The sequence below is a fragment of the Tachypleus tridentatus genome, chromosome 13 (genome assembly GCF_004210375.1).
Source record: "Tachypleus tridentatus isolate NWPU-2018 chromosome 13, ASM421037v1, whole genome shotgun sequence".
Taxonomy (NCBI): domain Eukaryota; kingdom Metazoa; phylum Arthropoda; class Merostomata; order Xiphosura; family Limulidae; genus Tachypleus; species Tachypleus tridentatus.
Window position 1 is genome coordinate 77,589,573 of NC_134837.1, and position 13,762 is coordinate 77,603,334.

The 13,762-nt window shown below is 34.0% G+C and overlaps 1 protein-coding gene across 3 annotated transcripts in view; it reads left to right on the plus strand.

Annotated features, from left to right (window-relative positions):
• LOC143237475 (cyclic AMP response element-binding protein A-like) overlaps positions 1-12,972 on the plus strand; it is a 68,876-nt gene extending 55,904 nt beyond the window's left edge. Inside the window, exons 9-13 of one of the 3 annotated variants that reach the window (XM_076476763.1) lie at positions 1,741-1,804; positions 4,680-4,746; positions 5,619-5,873; positions 7,972-8,192; positions 9,010-12,972. In XM_076476763.1, coding sequence (XP_076332878.1) covers positions 1,741-1,804; positions 4,680-4,693 — 78 coding nt within the window. In that variant the 3' untranslated portion in view covers positions 4,694-4,746; positions 5,619-5,873; positions 7,972-8,192; positions 9,010-12,972. Of the gene's footprint in view, positions 1-1,740; positions 1,805-4,679; positions 4,747-5,618; positions 5,874-7,971 lie in introns of all 3 variants that reach the window. The other 2 variants (XM_076476762.1, XM_076476764.1) reach the window with 2 other exon arrangements.
• Positions 12,973-13,762: the final 790 nt, after the last annotated feature.

Consider the following 13,762-nt stretch of genomic DNA (forward strand, 5'->3'; position numbering starts at 1 on the left):
CTGTTAGCGCAAGTAAAGATGTTGAAAGACTTTCTCGTTTGTAACCATTAAACTGTGTAAAACGTACAAGAGTTCTAAATCTGTACGAGTGAAGAAAAAAAGTGATCGAATGTATTACGCAGAAAGCCACCTCGTGGCTCAGTTGTAACTTCAAGTGCTTATAGTGGCCAAATTCGTAGATTCCTTCCCTATCGTGGGCACAGTCAAAACAGCCCATTTTGTAGCCGAGCAACAAACTAAAAAGTATTAAGTATCTATTATATAAAACTTATGTCGATTTTAAAGCAGCAAATTATTTCAAAATTTTGGAAAAACGTTTGTATTAACTTATGGAAAACATCTTATGGTTGAGTCGTTAAATATCTGGCTAATAAATGAAAATCTCGTTTTTCCTTACTGAAGGCAATACCGTAATGCATACATTCGATAATGCATGATTCGCTCTAAACACTCGCGTTCTGTCAAATAAAACTGCAACGTCATTTGGTCTTCCAAAAACAAGATTCATGTATATAACACTTCAACTGCTCTTTATTTGCCACAAGTAACATATACAGTTTCTTTCAAGAGCCTGTAACATTAACCTTACTGAACAGAATCTTCAGGGGACAAGCTGTGAAAGATAAAACGTTATTTGTTCAATTGTCATTTTGTGACGAATTTCAGTGCTAAAAACATCTAAGGCCTAATCTTCTGTAGAATTTCTTCGTTTGTTTTGAATTCTGTGCAAAGCTGTACAGGGGCTATCTGTGCCAGTCGTCCCTAATTTTACAGTGTAAGACTAAAGGGAAGGCAGCTAGTCATCATACCCACCGCCAACTTCTGGGCTATTCTTGAAGAGTTGCACGAAGAGTGGGATTGACTGTGACATTATAACACCCTCACGGTTGATAGGGCTAGCATGTATGGTGTGAAGGAGATTTGAACCCACGACCCTCAGATTACGAGTCGAGCGCCCAAATCACCTGCCCATGTCGAGCCTTCTGCAAAGAAAAATAAACTAGGAACATTATTACTTCACAGTTTTCATATAACTATATAAATATAGTCTATTTATGGTGGATAAAAGAAAAGTCAAATACTGCGAAAGGCTTAGGCTTGTTTTTATATTAGCTGTCCCCTAAGGTTACTAATGAAGAATAAAACCTTCCGTGAGTTAGACTAACTTACAGACAAACGGTGAACCCATAAAGAGTGTGGGTCTTGAATTTCTATCATGCTAAACCTTGCAACTGTAGTGTTAGGTTTGGTTTGAATTTCGCGCAAAGCTACACGATGGCTATCTGCGCTAGCCATCCCTAATTTTGCAGTGTAAGACAAGATAGAAGGCAGTTAGTCGTCATCACCCACCACCAACACTTGGGCTACTCTTTTACCAACAAATAATGGGATTGACCGTCACATTATAACTCCCCCCACGGCTGAAAGGGCGAGTATGTTTGGTATGACGAGGATTCGAACCCGCGCCCTTCAGATTACGAGTCGAGTGCCTTAACCACCCGGCCATGTCGGGCCGTAGTGTTGGGAGAGAAAAAAAAAAACACAACTTACACAGAGATAAAAATTCTTTGTCTATGGGTGCATACAGAATTTATTTTTATTATCCTTTTTTGAAAATGTAGATTCAAAACAGAGAAAAAAACATTCAAACCTGAAATCTATTAGTTGGAGTGCGAAGATGGTTTCTTTTACAGTCACGGGAAATGAAGTGTACAAATTATGATTACGGTTTTATTTCAGTCAGCAGATCGCTGTCTAATGGAGACATCAGCGGATGAAATAGACTTCATTCAAGTAATTGACGGTGAGTTTGTTTGTTTGGTTTTAAGAACAAAGCTGCACAATGAGCTATAAGTTCTGTGCCCACCACGTGAATCGAACCTCTCAATTTTAGCATTATAAGCTTTCAGTGACTGAGAAAATGAAGAAGGATCAGTTGTGGTAATAATAAAGACAACTATTAGATTTTCATGTGACAAACGTTTAGTCTCTAACTCACTCTTTAGTGCTTTTAGTCTCCGTCATGACACAAACTGAAAATGAAATATTACAATAGCTACAAATTCTTCCTACAAACTCAAGATATGTTAGTAAAAAGAAAATATATTTTTTTATATATTAATTTCATTTTTAAAACTGCTGCTAGTGTTGATGATACAAACATTAGGTATAGTCTGATAATTGTTGTCAGTGTTGATGATACAAACACTAAATATGGTCTGATAATTGCTCCTAGTGTTGATAATACAAACATTAAGTATGGTCTGATCATTTCTGTCAGTGTTGATGATACAAACACTAAGTATGGTCTGATAATTGCTGCTAGTGTTGATGAAAATATATTCACAATAAAACTTTACTTTGTTAGTTTGTAATAAATGAAATTCCATAAAACGTGGTTAGAAATTCTAGTGAGTTAAGTACGTATGACGTATACTTTTAAGGCCTCTTTGACCATGAGCAACAAAACAAAAAGCTTTACATAAGATGAGAATCTTGGGTGGCATTTACTGGGGCATGTCGTACAAGTTGATCACATGACAGAAGATGTGATGAATTAATTATAATGAGGTCACATAAACAAGTATAATAATAATAGTAATAAAGGCCTACACATTTTTTTGTTTTCGGCCTCGTTTCGTCATAATTGTAAACACTGGTTGTGAATGTTGCTTTGAAATTTACCTTCAAAGAAAAGCATTTCACTTAGCAACCTAAATTCAATATCAGCATATGAAGACTGAGTGTACGCCAGTAACCGTATAAGTGTGGGCATAGATACGTGACCTATATATTTTTCCTTTGTAATTCATGCAATATAAAAGCCATATTGATTCACCTTAAGTTACCAAGCACAAGTCTCAACGAGGTACAGGCTGTTATCTACAAACAAACTCAAGTCTACCTAGATGATAAATGTTATAAACTTATACAGATACGTCTACAATATTCAAACATTCATAAAGTAATTATCTTGCTATAAATAATTTATTTTTTCTGATGAAGCACATACGGCATTAGTTACAAAATGCGAACATTTTTCATTAGCATGTTTTATTCATTGTCGGCGATTTGTAGTACAAGTTGTTATTCGACGATCTGAAATAAAATTGTAGCAAGAACATAGTGATGTCCAACCTGACCAAAATGTTTGCAAGCTTTCTAACAAATGAGATTATTGTTAAGATGGTATATAAATACACTTAGCTCTGTTAACCTAAGAAGACCCGACATGGCCAGGTGGTTAAGGCAGCTCTGTTAACCTGAGAAGACCTGGCATGTCCAGGCAATTAAGGCATTCGACTCGTAATCCGCGGGTTCGAATCCTCATGACACCAAACATGCTCGCCCTTTCAGCCGTGGGGGCATTATAATGTTACGGTCAATCCCACTATTCGTTGGTGAAATAGAAGCCCAAGGGTTGGCATTGGGTAGTGATGACTAACTGCCTCCCCTCTAGTCTTACACTACTAAATTAGGGATGGCTAGCGTAGATAGCCCTCGAGTAGCTTTGCGCGAAATTCGAAAAACAAAGAATAACCTGAGAAATGGATGTCATGTTAAGTATCTACATGTGTAATTCGTATAATGATACAGGTTTATGAAGGATTTATTAGAACAGTAAACTCTGCAAATTTTATACTATCACAAACAAACCTTACCAAATCTTATGTAATGACAAAATATTACATCAAATTATTTTAAATAGAGTTTGTAACCTTATGTAATTTTACATTAAACTTTTAGTCGTTTGTTGATCATTTACACACACTAATAACCTCTGCAAAACCACGTGGTGTGCTGTGGATGAAGCTATTTACATAATTCACCATGATATCATCCCATCTTGTCACTAGGAAACGCTGCAACGTAGCTACAGTAACTGGTTTAGGATGATTCGCAATTTTCTAGCTCAGTACTGTCTGATAGTTTTCAACTGGATTACAGTCAAAAGACTGCTGGTCATGGTAGTCTTGTGACATCCTCATGGTCGAGATCATCCCATACAACATGCACACAGTGAGCAGTGGCATTGTCATCCTGGAACACAAAGTTATTGCCAAACTTGCCCTGTCATGTGACATAAATATCGTATCTACATGATGATATATAAGGCACCATTGACGTTTCCTTGGAGGCTATAAAGAGAAGTTTCGCCACCATGATAAATAGCTGCCAAACATGCACTGCACCATCTCCTGTGTGTTCCCTGTGAGAAAGACAGCCTTCTTTCATCTATTCTCTAAGCAAATGATGAATATGAATCCTACCATCAGCCTTAACAAACCGGAAACAGGACTCATCTGAAAAAATAATTTGTTCTCAGTGTCCTAATTGTCAGTTAGCATTCTGTCTTGCCCAAGTAATCCGATAACAGTGGTGAATTCTGGTTAATATCGGTTTGCAGATAGCCCTTCTTGGAAAATAACCATGTCTCATATTCATTGTTCTTCACTTTTCCGGGATGAATGTGCTCTTTCTATTCCTGTCGCAAGTAAGTTTTTTTTCAATCTTGACCTATTAGCGTGACGTCAAAACACGGTCGTCTCGGGAAGTAGTTCTTTCGGCCTCTACTTGTAGATTTATAGAATTATTAGCTACGTTTTGTTTTGGTACGGTTCAGATCTTGTAGAAAAAGAAACAAAATACCCTAAACTAATTTTTTTTTTTCTCCACAGGATTATCAAGATAGTTTTTAAGCTGACATTTCTATCTTCAAAGCGACAGGGATCTCTGGCTTTCACGGTTAGTATTCTTTAGTTCGTAACTGTCAATATTTTTAACGTTGTACGGGCTCCCCCTGAAGTCCCAAAACTGCATCATTCAATTTGAAGATTAACCTTACTTTGTTACAGGTAGATATGATTTATGAGGACCTGTGAGTAAGGAAACGAAGTCCCACGTATGCCTGAGTTCGTTATGAAGTCAAATATAATTTTTTGCAATTCTTTCGCACACGAAAATTTCTGATTTTAGGTTAAATAACGTGACTTCCAGAAAAAAATACTTTGATTTTTTTCCCCACGAAAAGGGCTACTTTTCGTTCGAAACGAAAAATCATATAACTGAGACAATTAATATTTGTTACAGCGCCCTCTGTTTTAAGACTGCTGTTTCACGACTGAGAAAATACATATGTGTAAATAATAAGATTCATATTTATAAAGTATCCTAAAGTTAAATACACTCACGTAATAAAACAGGAGTACAACTAGTTCACGTGTGTGTGTATATATACATGTATTTATTTTCTGTATTTGTCAAATTTAATTAAACTGAACTTTTTTCTCAGTTCAGTGAGTGTATATTGCATTTTATAATCCTATTAACTTTACCATAGTATTTTTTTCTCAGAATCCACTTGGTCCATATTGGTTTTAGTTATTAGTTGAATTAGGCTTTATTGTTTTCTTATCAAATATGTGAATATTATAATAAAATTATCTGAGTAAAGAGTTTATTAATTTTTCTCCTTATTAACCAAAATTAAAAAAAAAACTTAATTTTATAATAATTTATCATAGAATACGGCTAGGTGTAGCATTTGAAAAGTGTAATTAATTAATTGTCAGTAGGAACATTAATCATGATATTCTATATAAATTATTTATTCTTAGCTATTTTTCTGCGGCTTCAGTAATGGGGAAATATCATCTCATCACATCATACTCACCGACACAAGTCTTCCTTCACTGTATTATTTCAACACGCCATCTGCTGGATCAACTGAAAACCCACCGTGAAAGCCTTTTCGTCACCAAAGGAGCACGAGATCCCTAAGTAATACTGAATCTCGTTTGGCTTACACTTGTACTTGAATTATTCATTCTGCTTTCCTCCATCGTCGGCGCTGATAAAATGAACTCATCCAGGTACTGTTTTTATTTCTTATATTACAATATTTTCATACCAATCGATTTTATTGGTCTCCACAAGTGAACGTAATACGGATGTTAATTTAAATTATTTTTTTTACTACTGTTTTAAAGCCTTGCATCATAAACCTCGTGCTATTCAGAATATTTAAAAAATATATTGTTATAATAATTTTAACCGACAGATGGTAATAGCTTTTACTTAATTAAATCCAAGCAAGTTGAAGACTTCATTTTAACCTCACATTTATTACATAAATATATATATAAGTATATATGGAATGGTTTCTCATCAAGAAAATTCTCAAATCGTATTTTAATGGAATGCCTTATGATTTCTTGAGTTTATTTTTAGTTTTAGACATGGTATGTTTTGTAAAGTTTCACAAGGATTACTAGAGCTAACCTTCCCTGATTTTGAACTAATATCTTAGAGGGAGGAAACGGCAGCTAACTTCTGGACTACTCAGCTCGAACAATGAGATTTGACTGTCACTCTTATAACTCCCTAAACTTTATCATTTCTTATAACTTCTAAATATTGAGGACGATTATATGTTGTTGCAAAGGGACGTAAACTCTGGTCTTTCGGAATATCAGTTCAGTACACTATTAGGCTACGCCCAGCTTTATTGTCTGATAACTTCAGTGACTTATACTGTTGTTAAACTATTGATATTTAATGATTGGTTAATTTATCAAATAAATGTCTAAGTAAAATTGAAAAAATCCATAATTATTAAAACTCGTCATTTTCGTTTAGTGTCATTTTCGTTTTACCAAAATAACAAGAGACGCCTGGCTTGGCGTGGCTAAATAGTTAAGGCACTCGACTCGTAATCTGAGGGTCGCGAGTTCGAACCCTCACACCAAACATGCTCGCCCTTTCAGCCGTGGGGGCGTTATAATGTGATGGTCAATCCCACTATTAATTTCTGTAAAAGAGTAGCCCAAGAGTTGGCGGTGGGTGGTAATGACTAGCTGCCTTTCGTCTAGTCTTACACTGCTAATTTAGGGACGGATAGCTCAGATAGCCCTCGTGTAGCTTTGTGTGAAATTTAAAAACAAACAAATAAACAAGAGATGTGAGCTTTAGCCTGTGGAAGGTTAAAATTTGTCTTATCTTGAATGAAAGAAACAAGAATTGTCGGTGAAAGTAACCGAAAATACGTTATTAACAGATATGACAATATATATTAGCAAAATAAATGGTTTTGAACAAAAAATACCGTAAAAATTAAGTAAATGTAACCCAAAATAAACAGCCGTATCTATCATGGGTAAAATGCAGTAGACATTAAAATAAACTACAATGAAACTTAAGGTAAAATACAATATGGATCACATCTACAATATTCCACAGACATTTACATGGCTACTAGCTAAAAGAATGCCCCCCAATAGCACAACGGCATGTCTGCAGACTTACAACGTTAGAAACAGAATTTTGATACCCGTGATGGACAGAGCATTGTGCTTAACTACAAGCAAACAAAAGCTAAAAGAAAAAATACAAATGAACCTGTATCATTTTACAACGGAAACGACTCTACCTTATATTGTGACAATCCTTAAAGCTAGCAAGTGGTAGGGCGTTAATTTCATCTTAAAAGTACCACAATCCTTGAAGCTAGTCTGTTTTTTTTTTATTTCGCGCAAAGCTACTCAAGGGTTATCTGCGCTAGCCGCCCCTAATTTAGCAGTGTAAGACTTGAGGGAAGGCAGCTAGTCATCACCACCCACTGCCAACTCTTGGGCTACTCTTTCACCAATAAATAGTGAGATTGAGCGTCACATTATATGCCCCCACGGCTGAAAGGGCGAGCATGTTTGTTGCGACCGGGATTCGAATCCGCGACCCTCAGATTATGAGTCGAACGACTTAACCCACCTGGCCACGCCGGGCCTTCTATTGAGCAACAGCAATAACGAATGTGAATGTTCCGCAACAACTGAATAAAATTCATGTAACACTTTCATATATATTGGAGTTTAAAGTTCAGTTTGATTTACATTGCTTGTAGAAAGGATATTTTATGGTTTAATTCGTTGTTTATTACAATAAAAATTAATTACTTGCCTGATTTTCTTGCAGACTCCAGATTCGATCATTTCTTTACCTTCTGGGTAATACAGTGCTGCCATCTCACAGACAAACTGAAAATTACCAGAAATAAGTAATAAAAAGACTCGAGAAGATAAATAATAATAAAAAAAACACACCAAGTACCCATTTTATGTCTGGAAAACAGTAGTCTTCCACACAGCCTTGACTAAAATGTATAAGAATATGGAAAATCGAGTACCTGAAGAAAGGTATAGAATCAATGTAATAATTATAGATGAAGAATTAAAATGAGTTGTTAAAATTGTTCCTATATTTGCATTAAAAAAGCCTGTCAGAGGAAACCATGAATGAATTGTTAAGTACGTTTTGACAGAAAAGTTTATTGTTAGTTCTTAGGTTGTTCAAGTTGTTTCATTGTTTCGCCCATTGTTGCATTTATTACTTACCATCTGTCAATCAAGATTATATACTTCATAGCGTTAGGTACTAGTTACATCATAATTACCACTCATAAATTAAATGCATGCATAATCTATATTTTCAGAAGGCAAACATTAAAGATTGTGAGATCAATTATTTGCAGATAAACTTCAAGTATTTAATACTGTGCCTTTTCTTAAAGAAATTTCATTGTGTAGTTATTCAGTTTTGTTGAATTGTTCAAAGTTTATTATAAGTGTGTGAAATAAGTGTTTTGAGAATTCCGTATATTACAGTAGCCACGTGAAGTTGATTGGTTAATTTTATCAAATATTAAATAACACAAGGAATATACCAACATTTGATGGACTAGAATGTATAAAGCGTGGTCTGTTAACACTAAATATCACTACCAGTTTTTTTATAATTTAAAGTTAACCACATGATCTTGTCCAAAGTAGTTAATGTGACGATTTTGTCCCAGATGATCAGATCAACTTTGGATTGAACGTTGGAATTATTTATTTTTTTAGTTATTAGTTTTTTAAACATAGAAAGGTGTTTTAACTTATGTGGTGATAATGCATTTTAATAAAAAAATGTAACTTTAATAATTAGTATTCTATTCACCATCATTACAAATAGTTAACGTACGCTTTCTGCACTTCCTGGATGAGCCCTAACCAGTCTTATCGAGGACATTTCGTGCAAGTAAGTTGTTTTAAATATGTAATGATCGACTAAAACTTGGCAACCTATCTGGCAGCTCAAATCATCGAAACCTGACAACCTATTTGGTAGCTGAAATCATTAATATCTAAAAGCCTGTTTGGTAGTTGAAACCATTAAAATTTAGCATGTGTATAGTTGAAACGACTGAAACATAATAACCTGTCTGGTAGCAGAAAATATTGAAACCTGACAACCTATTTGGTAACTGAAATCTAATAAAGAGTGTAATGTAGTAGAAGCCCGTTAAACGTATGTTTAGAGCTCTGTTGTTGTTTTGAAGTTTGGCTTACATGGAAGCGTGATTGTATAACCATCATGATATGAAGATATTAGTTGTTTAAGTTGTTTAGAGCACAACATGTTTTAACTATAGTTTTCATTATTAGCTATGTGGGTATGGATATTTATAGTTATTTCTCTTGTTTATATTGAGTGAACTAGAACTTGTAAAGATTTCCACAATGACTATTAGGAGGAACCTATTATTTCCTCTACAGTCCTGCTGACTGAGTGACGTTTCTCTAGAAACACGTCACTACTAACTGATGTCTTTAGGGTAACATGAAAAGTATTTATTAATAGCAAAAAAATAAATATTTTAGATTTATTTATCTAATAAATCTTACTTTTTTTATTGCGATCCAAACGCATTGTTTTAAATTAATGTAATGTAAGACGTGTTCTAGGTTTACTTTCAAAACATGTAAGATAACCAAGTCTAGCTTTGCTCTGGGTTTGAGAGTAGTATTGCATATTTAATATGCAGTTTTAGGTTAATGTCCCGCAGTCTTAATTGACAGCGTGCCTTAAATATTGAAGTGAGTCAACTGTACTCTCGAAACTTCTGTACATATTTCTATTTACTTTATATTATTAATCTTATTATATTTTACACATCGATACAGCACATTGAGTAGTTAGAAAAAATACAGTTTTACTAGACCTTCTACACTAACTAGTATTTTAATATTTACTGAAAATATTTCTTGCGCTCACATAACTATCTCGTGGTGCAATTCACTTTGCTTCATGGACAGTGAACGGTGAATATAACAAACAGAACTAGTTAACTTATGACTGTTTTACATATATGTAATTAGTGTTATGGCCTTATCACAGGCAGCGAATGGCAAATATAACAAACAGAACTAGCTAACTTATAACTGTTTTACATATATGTAATTAGTGTTATGGCCTTATTGATTTTGCAAATTGTAAGTAACTTATCGTTAATCATATGTAACTTAAAGAAATATCTTAAGTTCAGAATTCAACCAAGTGTTACAACTGTTAAGGAACCCAACGTGTTGTTTTACTCTAGCTCAACCGTATGGTTATATTTTTATTAGGAACATTGCAAAAAAACATTCCATGTATCAAAGTACACTTAGTTACGTCAACTGATGCTCAATTTATAGTGTTACAGAGAACCATGTGTGGAATAAAGTACAACAAACGGGCAAGTCAGATCAACTGTGAATAAATATGCTTGTTTTGATATCGATTTCACTTATAACTTACAACGTTAATTCAATAAGTATTTATAAATAAATCTTTAAAAAAACTGCTTTTTGTTTGATTGTGTATATAAACTAGACACTTTCTACATCAGGTGTAAACGGTTAACCACCATGAATAATTTTGCTTTATACAAGAAAATACCATTACTAAAACAAAAATATATGTGTATATGCATACATATAGAATGTTGGCTGCCAAAATCGCATGTAGTTTATGAGTAACTTGTCTAACCACATTGAGTAACTTATGTCTCTTGTTTAATCACCTTGAGTAACTTATGTCTTTGGTTTAACCATCTTGATTAACTTTTGTCATTGGTTTAACCACCTTGAGTAACATTTGTTTCTGCTTTAACCATTTTAACTTTAATCCTTGTGTATCTTAAGAGTAACTTGTATTTCGCATGATTTATGAGTAATTCAAGCTTTAATGTTTCATAACAGAACATTATTTTTATTTTTTAAAGCGTTTCAAGATTTATTATTAGCTTATTGTTTTTAATTAAACAAATGAAGAGAATATTTCAATACACATCCTTTGAAATATTGAGACATTAGTAAAAGCACAGTATACATTTTACTCTGCGATGTCCAGTCTCTGATGTAGTGTATTTGTTCTAGTTTTGTATACCATATACTGAATGGTTTGCTTATGTTTTAAGAAAAAACTTGGTGCAGATGGATTAAACTCGATTGAAATATTGTTCAGCGTTTAAGTGAACGCTGTTTCCGTTTTGTCTTTTTAATATGAAAGTTTAATGGATTGAATAACACAAATGATATTGTGATAACTGTTGTCATCGGCCATGTTTTTTTTGTTTGTTTGTTTGGGGGACTTACAGTCTATGTGTACCTTTTTTCCCCTTAACTTACTTTTGTCACAAGAGAAAATGCAAGTTTTTAGGCATAGCTTTACCCACGGTTATTAATCAGATTTTAATCTGTGTACAACTATTTTTGATGAATTGTAGAATGAGAGTTAAAGAAAAGTTAAATTTAAATTACTCGAATATTGTGGGGAAAAGGAATTGTTTCCTAAGGTTGTGCCCGTTTCAACTGTCAGAATTATGTTGATTGTTTTATATATTTAATTAACTACAGAATGAATGTATTTGAAATGTACTAATAGTGCCTTTGTACATTACATTGTGAGTTCATTATCGTATGAATTTTAATATGTTTTGGTTCACACCGTAATATTTACACAAAAAGAGTGAAATTCAATTGACTTTGGTTGCTATACACTCATCGTGCTTTATTCATTGGAATATATTACATTTAATGCATTGGATAACTATCTGACTTGTACTTTTGATATCCACGATCATAAAAACGAAATAAAATGCAAAAAGAAGCACAAGCTGTTTCTAAAATGTCAACAGTGACCTTTCTGTGTGACACCATGAAGTCACTCACTCCCACGAAGTTCGTAGTTACTGTACAGAATAATCGTTCGTCATCCCTTATTCCTAAGTTCTTATAGTGACCTGCTGGACAGTTGAATGCTAGATGACTCCTCCTTTCTCTGAAGTCGTCTTTCGAATTATTGTATGCCACGTCACTTTCTTTCGTTTACCCTATAACTTTTTCTTAATGGCGATATGGCTTAACGTAAACCAAGTCGCTTCTCGCCTATCTACTTTTGTAATCATCTGAGTGGCGGTACAGGAGGCCATTGAGTCTCGCCTTCCTTTCTAAGTTCATATAGTTATCGTATGAGTGGCTGTACACTAGATCACTCGGTTTAACCTTCTTTTCTAACATCGCGTAGTAATATTCTCAGTGGCTGTACATCAGTCATGTCATCTGCTCTCACCTTTCATACACTGAACCTGTTGGTAACTGGTAACCATAGTAATCCACCTTCTAAATTCATATACGTATGATTCTCAGTTAAACATTTTCAGCGTGTTGACTACAGTAAGTTAAAATGGATGATATATAAATATATATATATACACAATTTGTTATGTAGCGTAAGTTAGTAAGAGATGGTATTGCAGTGTATTTTATGTACCTGTAATATGTGATTTATATAAATTCTTTGCCACTTTTTTAGAATTTCTACATAAAATGTAATGAATTACTTGAATGCTTACGTCATTGGAAAGCATCAGGCCTAAGATGGTGTAAGATATAAAACTGGCATATATGAAATTTAGTGCCTAAGTAGGCGTGGTCATTCATCTAATAACTTAACTTGTTGTGTAAATTATTTTTCTGTGATATAACACACTATTTTATCTGAAGTAATTAATTATCTTATAATATATTGCAGGAGGGTGTATATATCCATGTGCGTGTATTCTGATGCACTCTTGGTATAACACTGAATAAAATGGTATAATGGAATAAATGTTTGCGTTTTCTTTTTTTTATGTTTTTATTGTTATCTAAGTGCTATAGAACACATAGACACTTAGAAAAACAAACAAATTCCACAAAACTCAAGTACCTTCCTAGCCTCATTTTAAAGCGTTTATGACAAACCTTTGATCTATAACTGATAGGTGACTGGCATTATCCTGAAATTTAGAACTTAAATATTTATAATACGATAAAACTTCTTCAACCAGGTTAAAGTATCAAAACATAATTCTTTTGAAAATACAAAATTATGTCAAAAAAGATTTGAATCCGGTTTACCTGATATATCAAGCACCGAAAACGATATTGTATTGTAACAGCTAGTTTTTACATCGTATTTAATTGGTTTGTTTTGGAATTTCGCACAAAGCTACTCGAGGGCTATCTGTGCTAGCCGTCCCTAATTTAGCAGTGTAAGACCAGAGGGAAGGCAACTAGTCATCCTTACCCATCGCCAACTCTTGGGCTACTCTTTTACTAACGAATAGTGGGATTGACGGTCACGTTATAACGCCCCCACGGCTGAATGGGCGAGCATGTTTGGTGCGACGGGGATTCGAAAAAACTTATACGTAATTTGTAAGCCTCGTTTCCCATCATACTTTATGTTAGATTTAAACATAATATAAATTATGCTTTATATTATTGCAGTGTATTTTAAAATTTCTACATAAAATGTAATGAATTACTTGAATGCTTACGTCATTGGAAAGCATCAGGCCTAAGATGGTGTAAGATATAAAACTGGCATATATGAAATTTAGTGCCTAAGTAGGTAT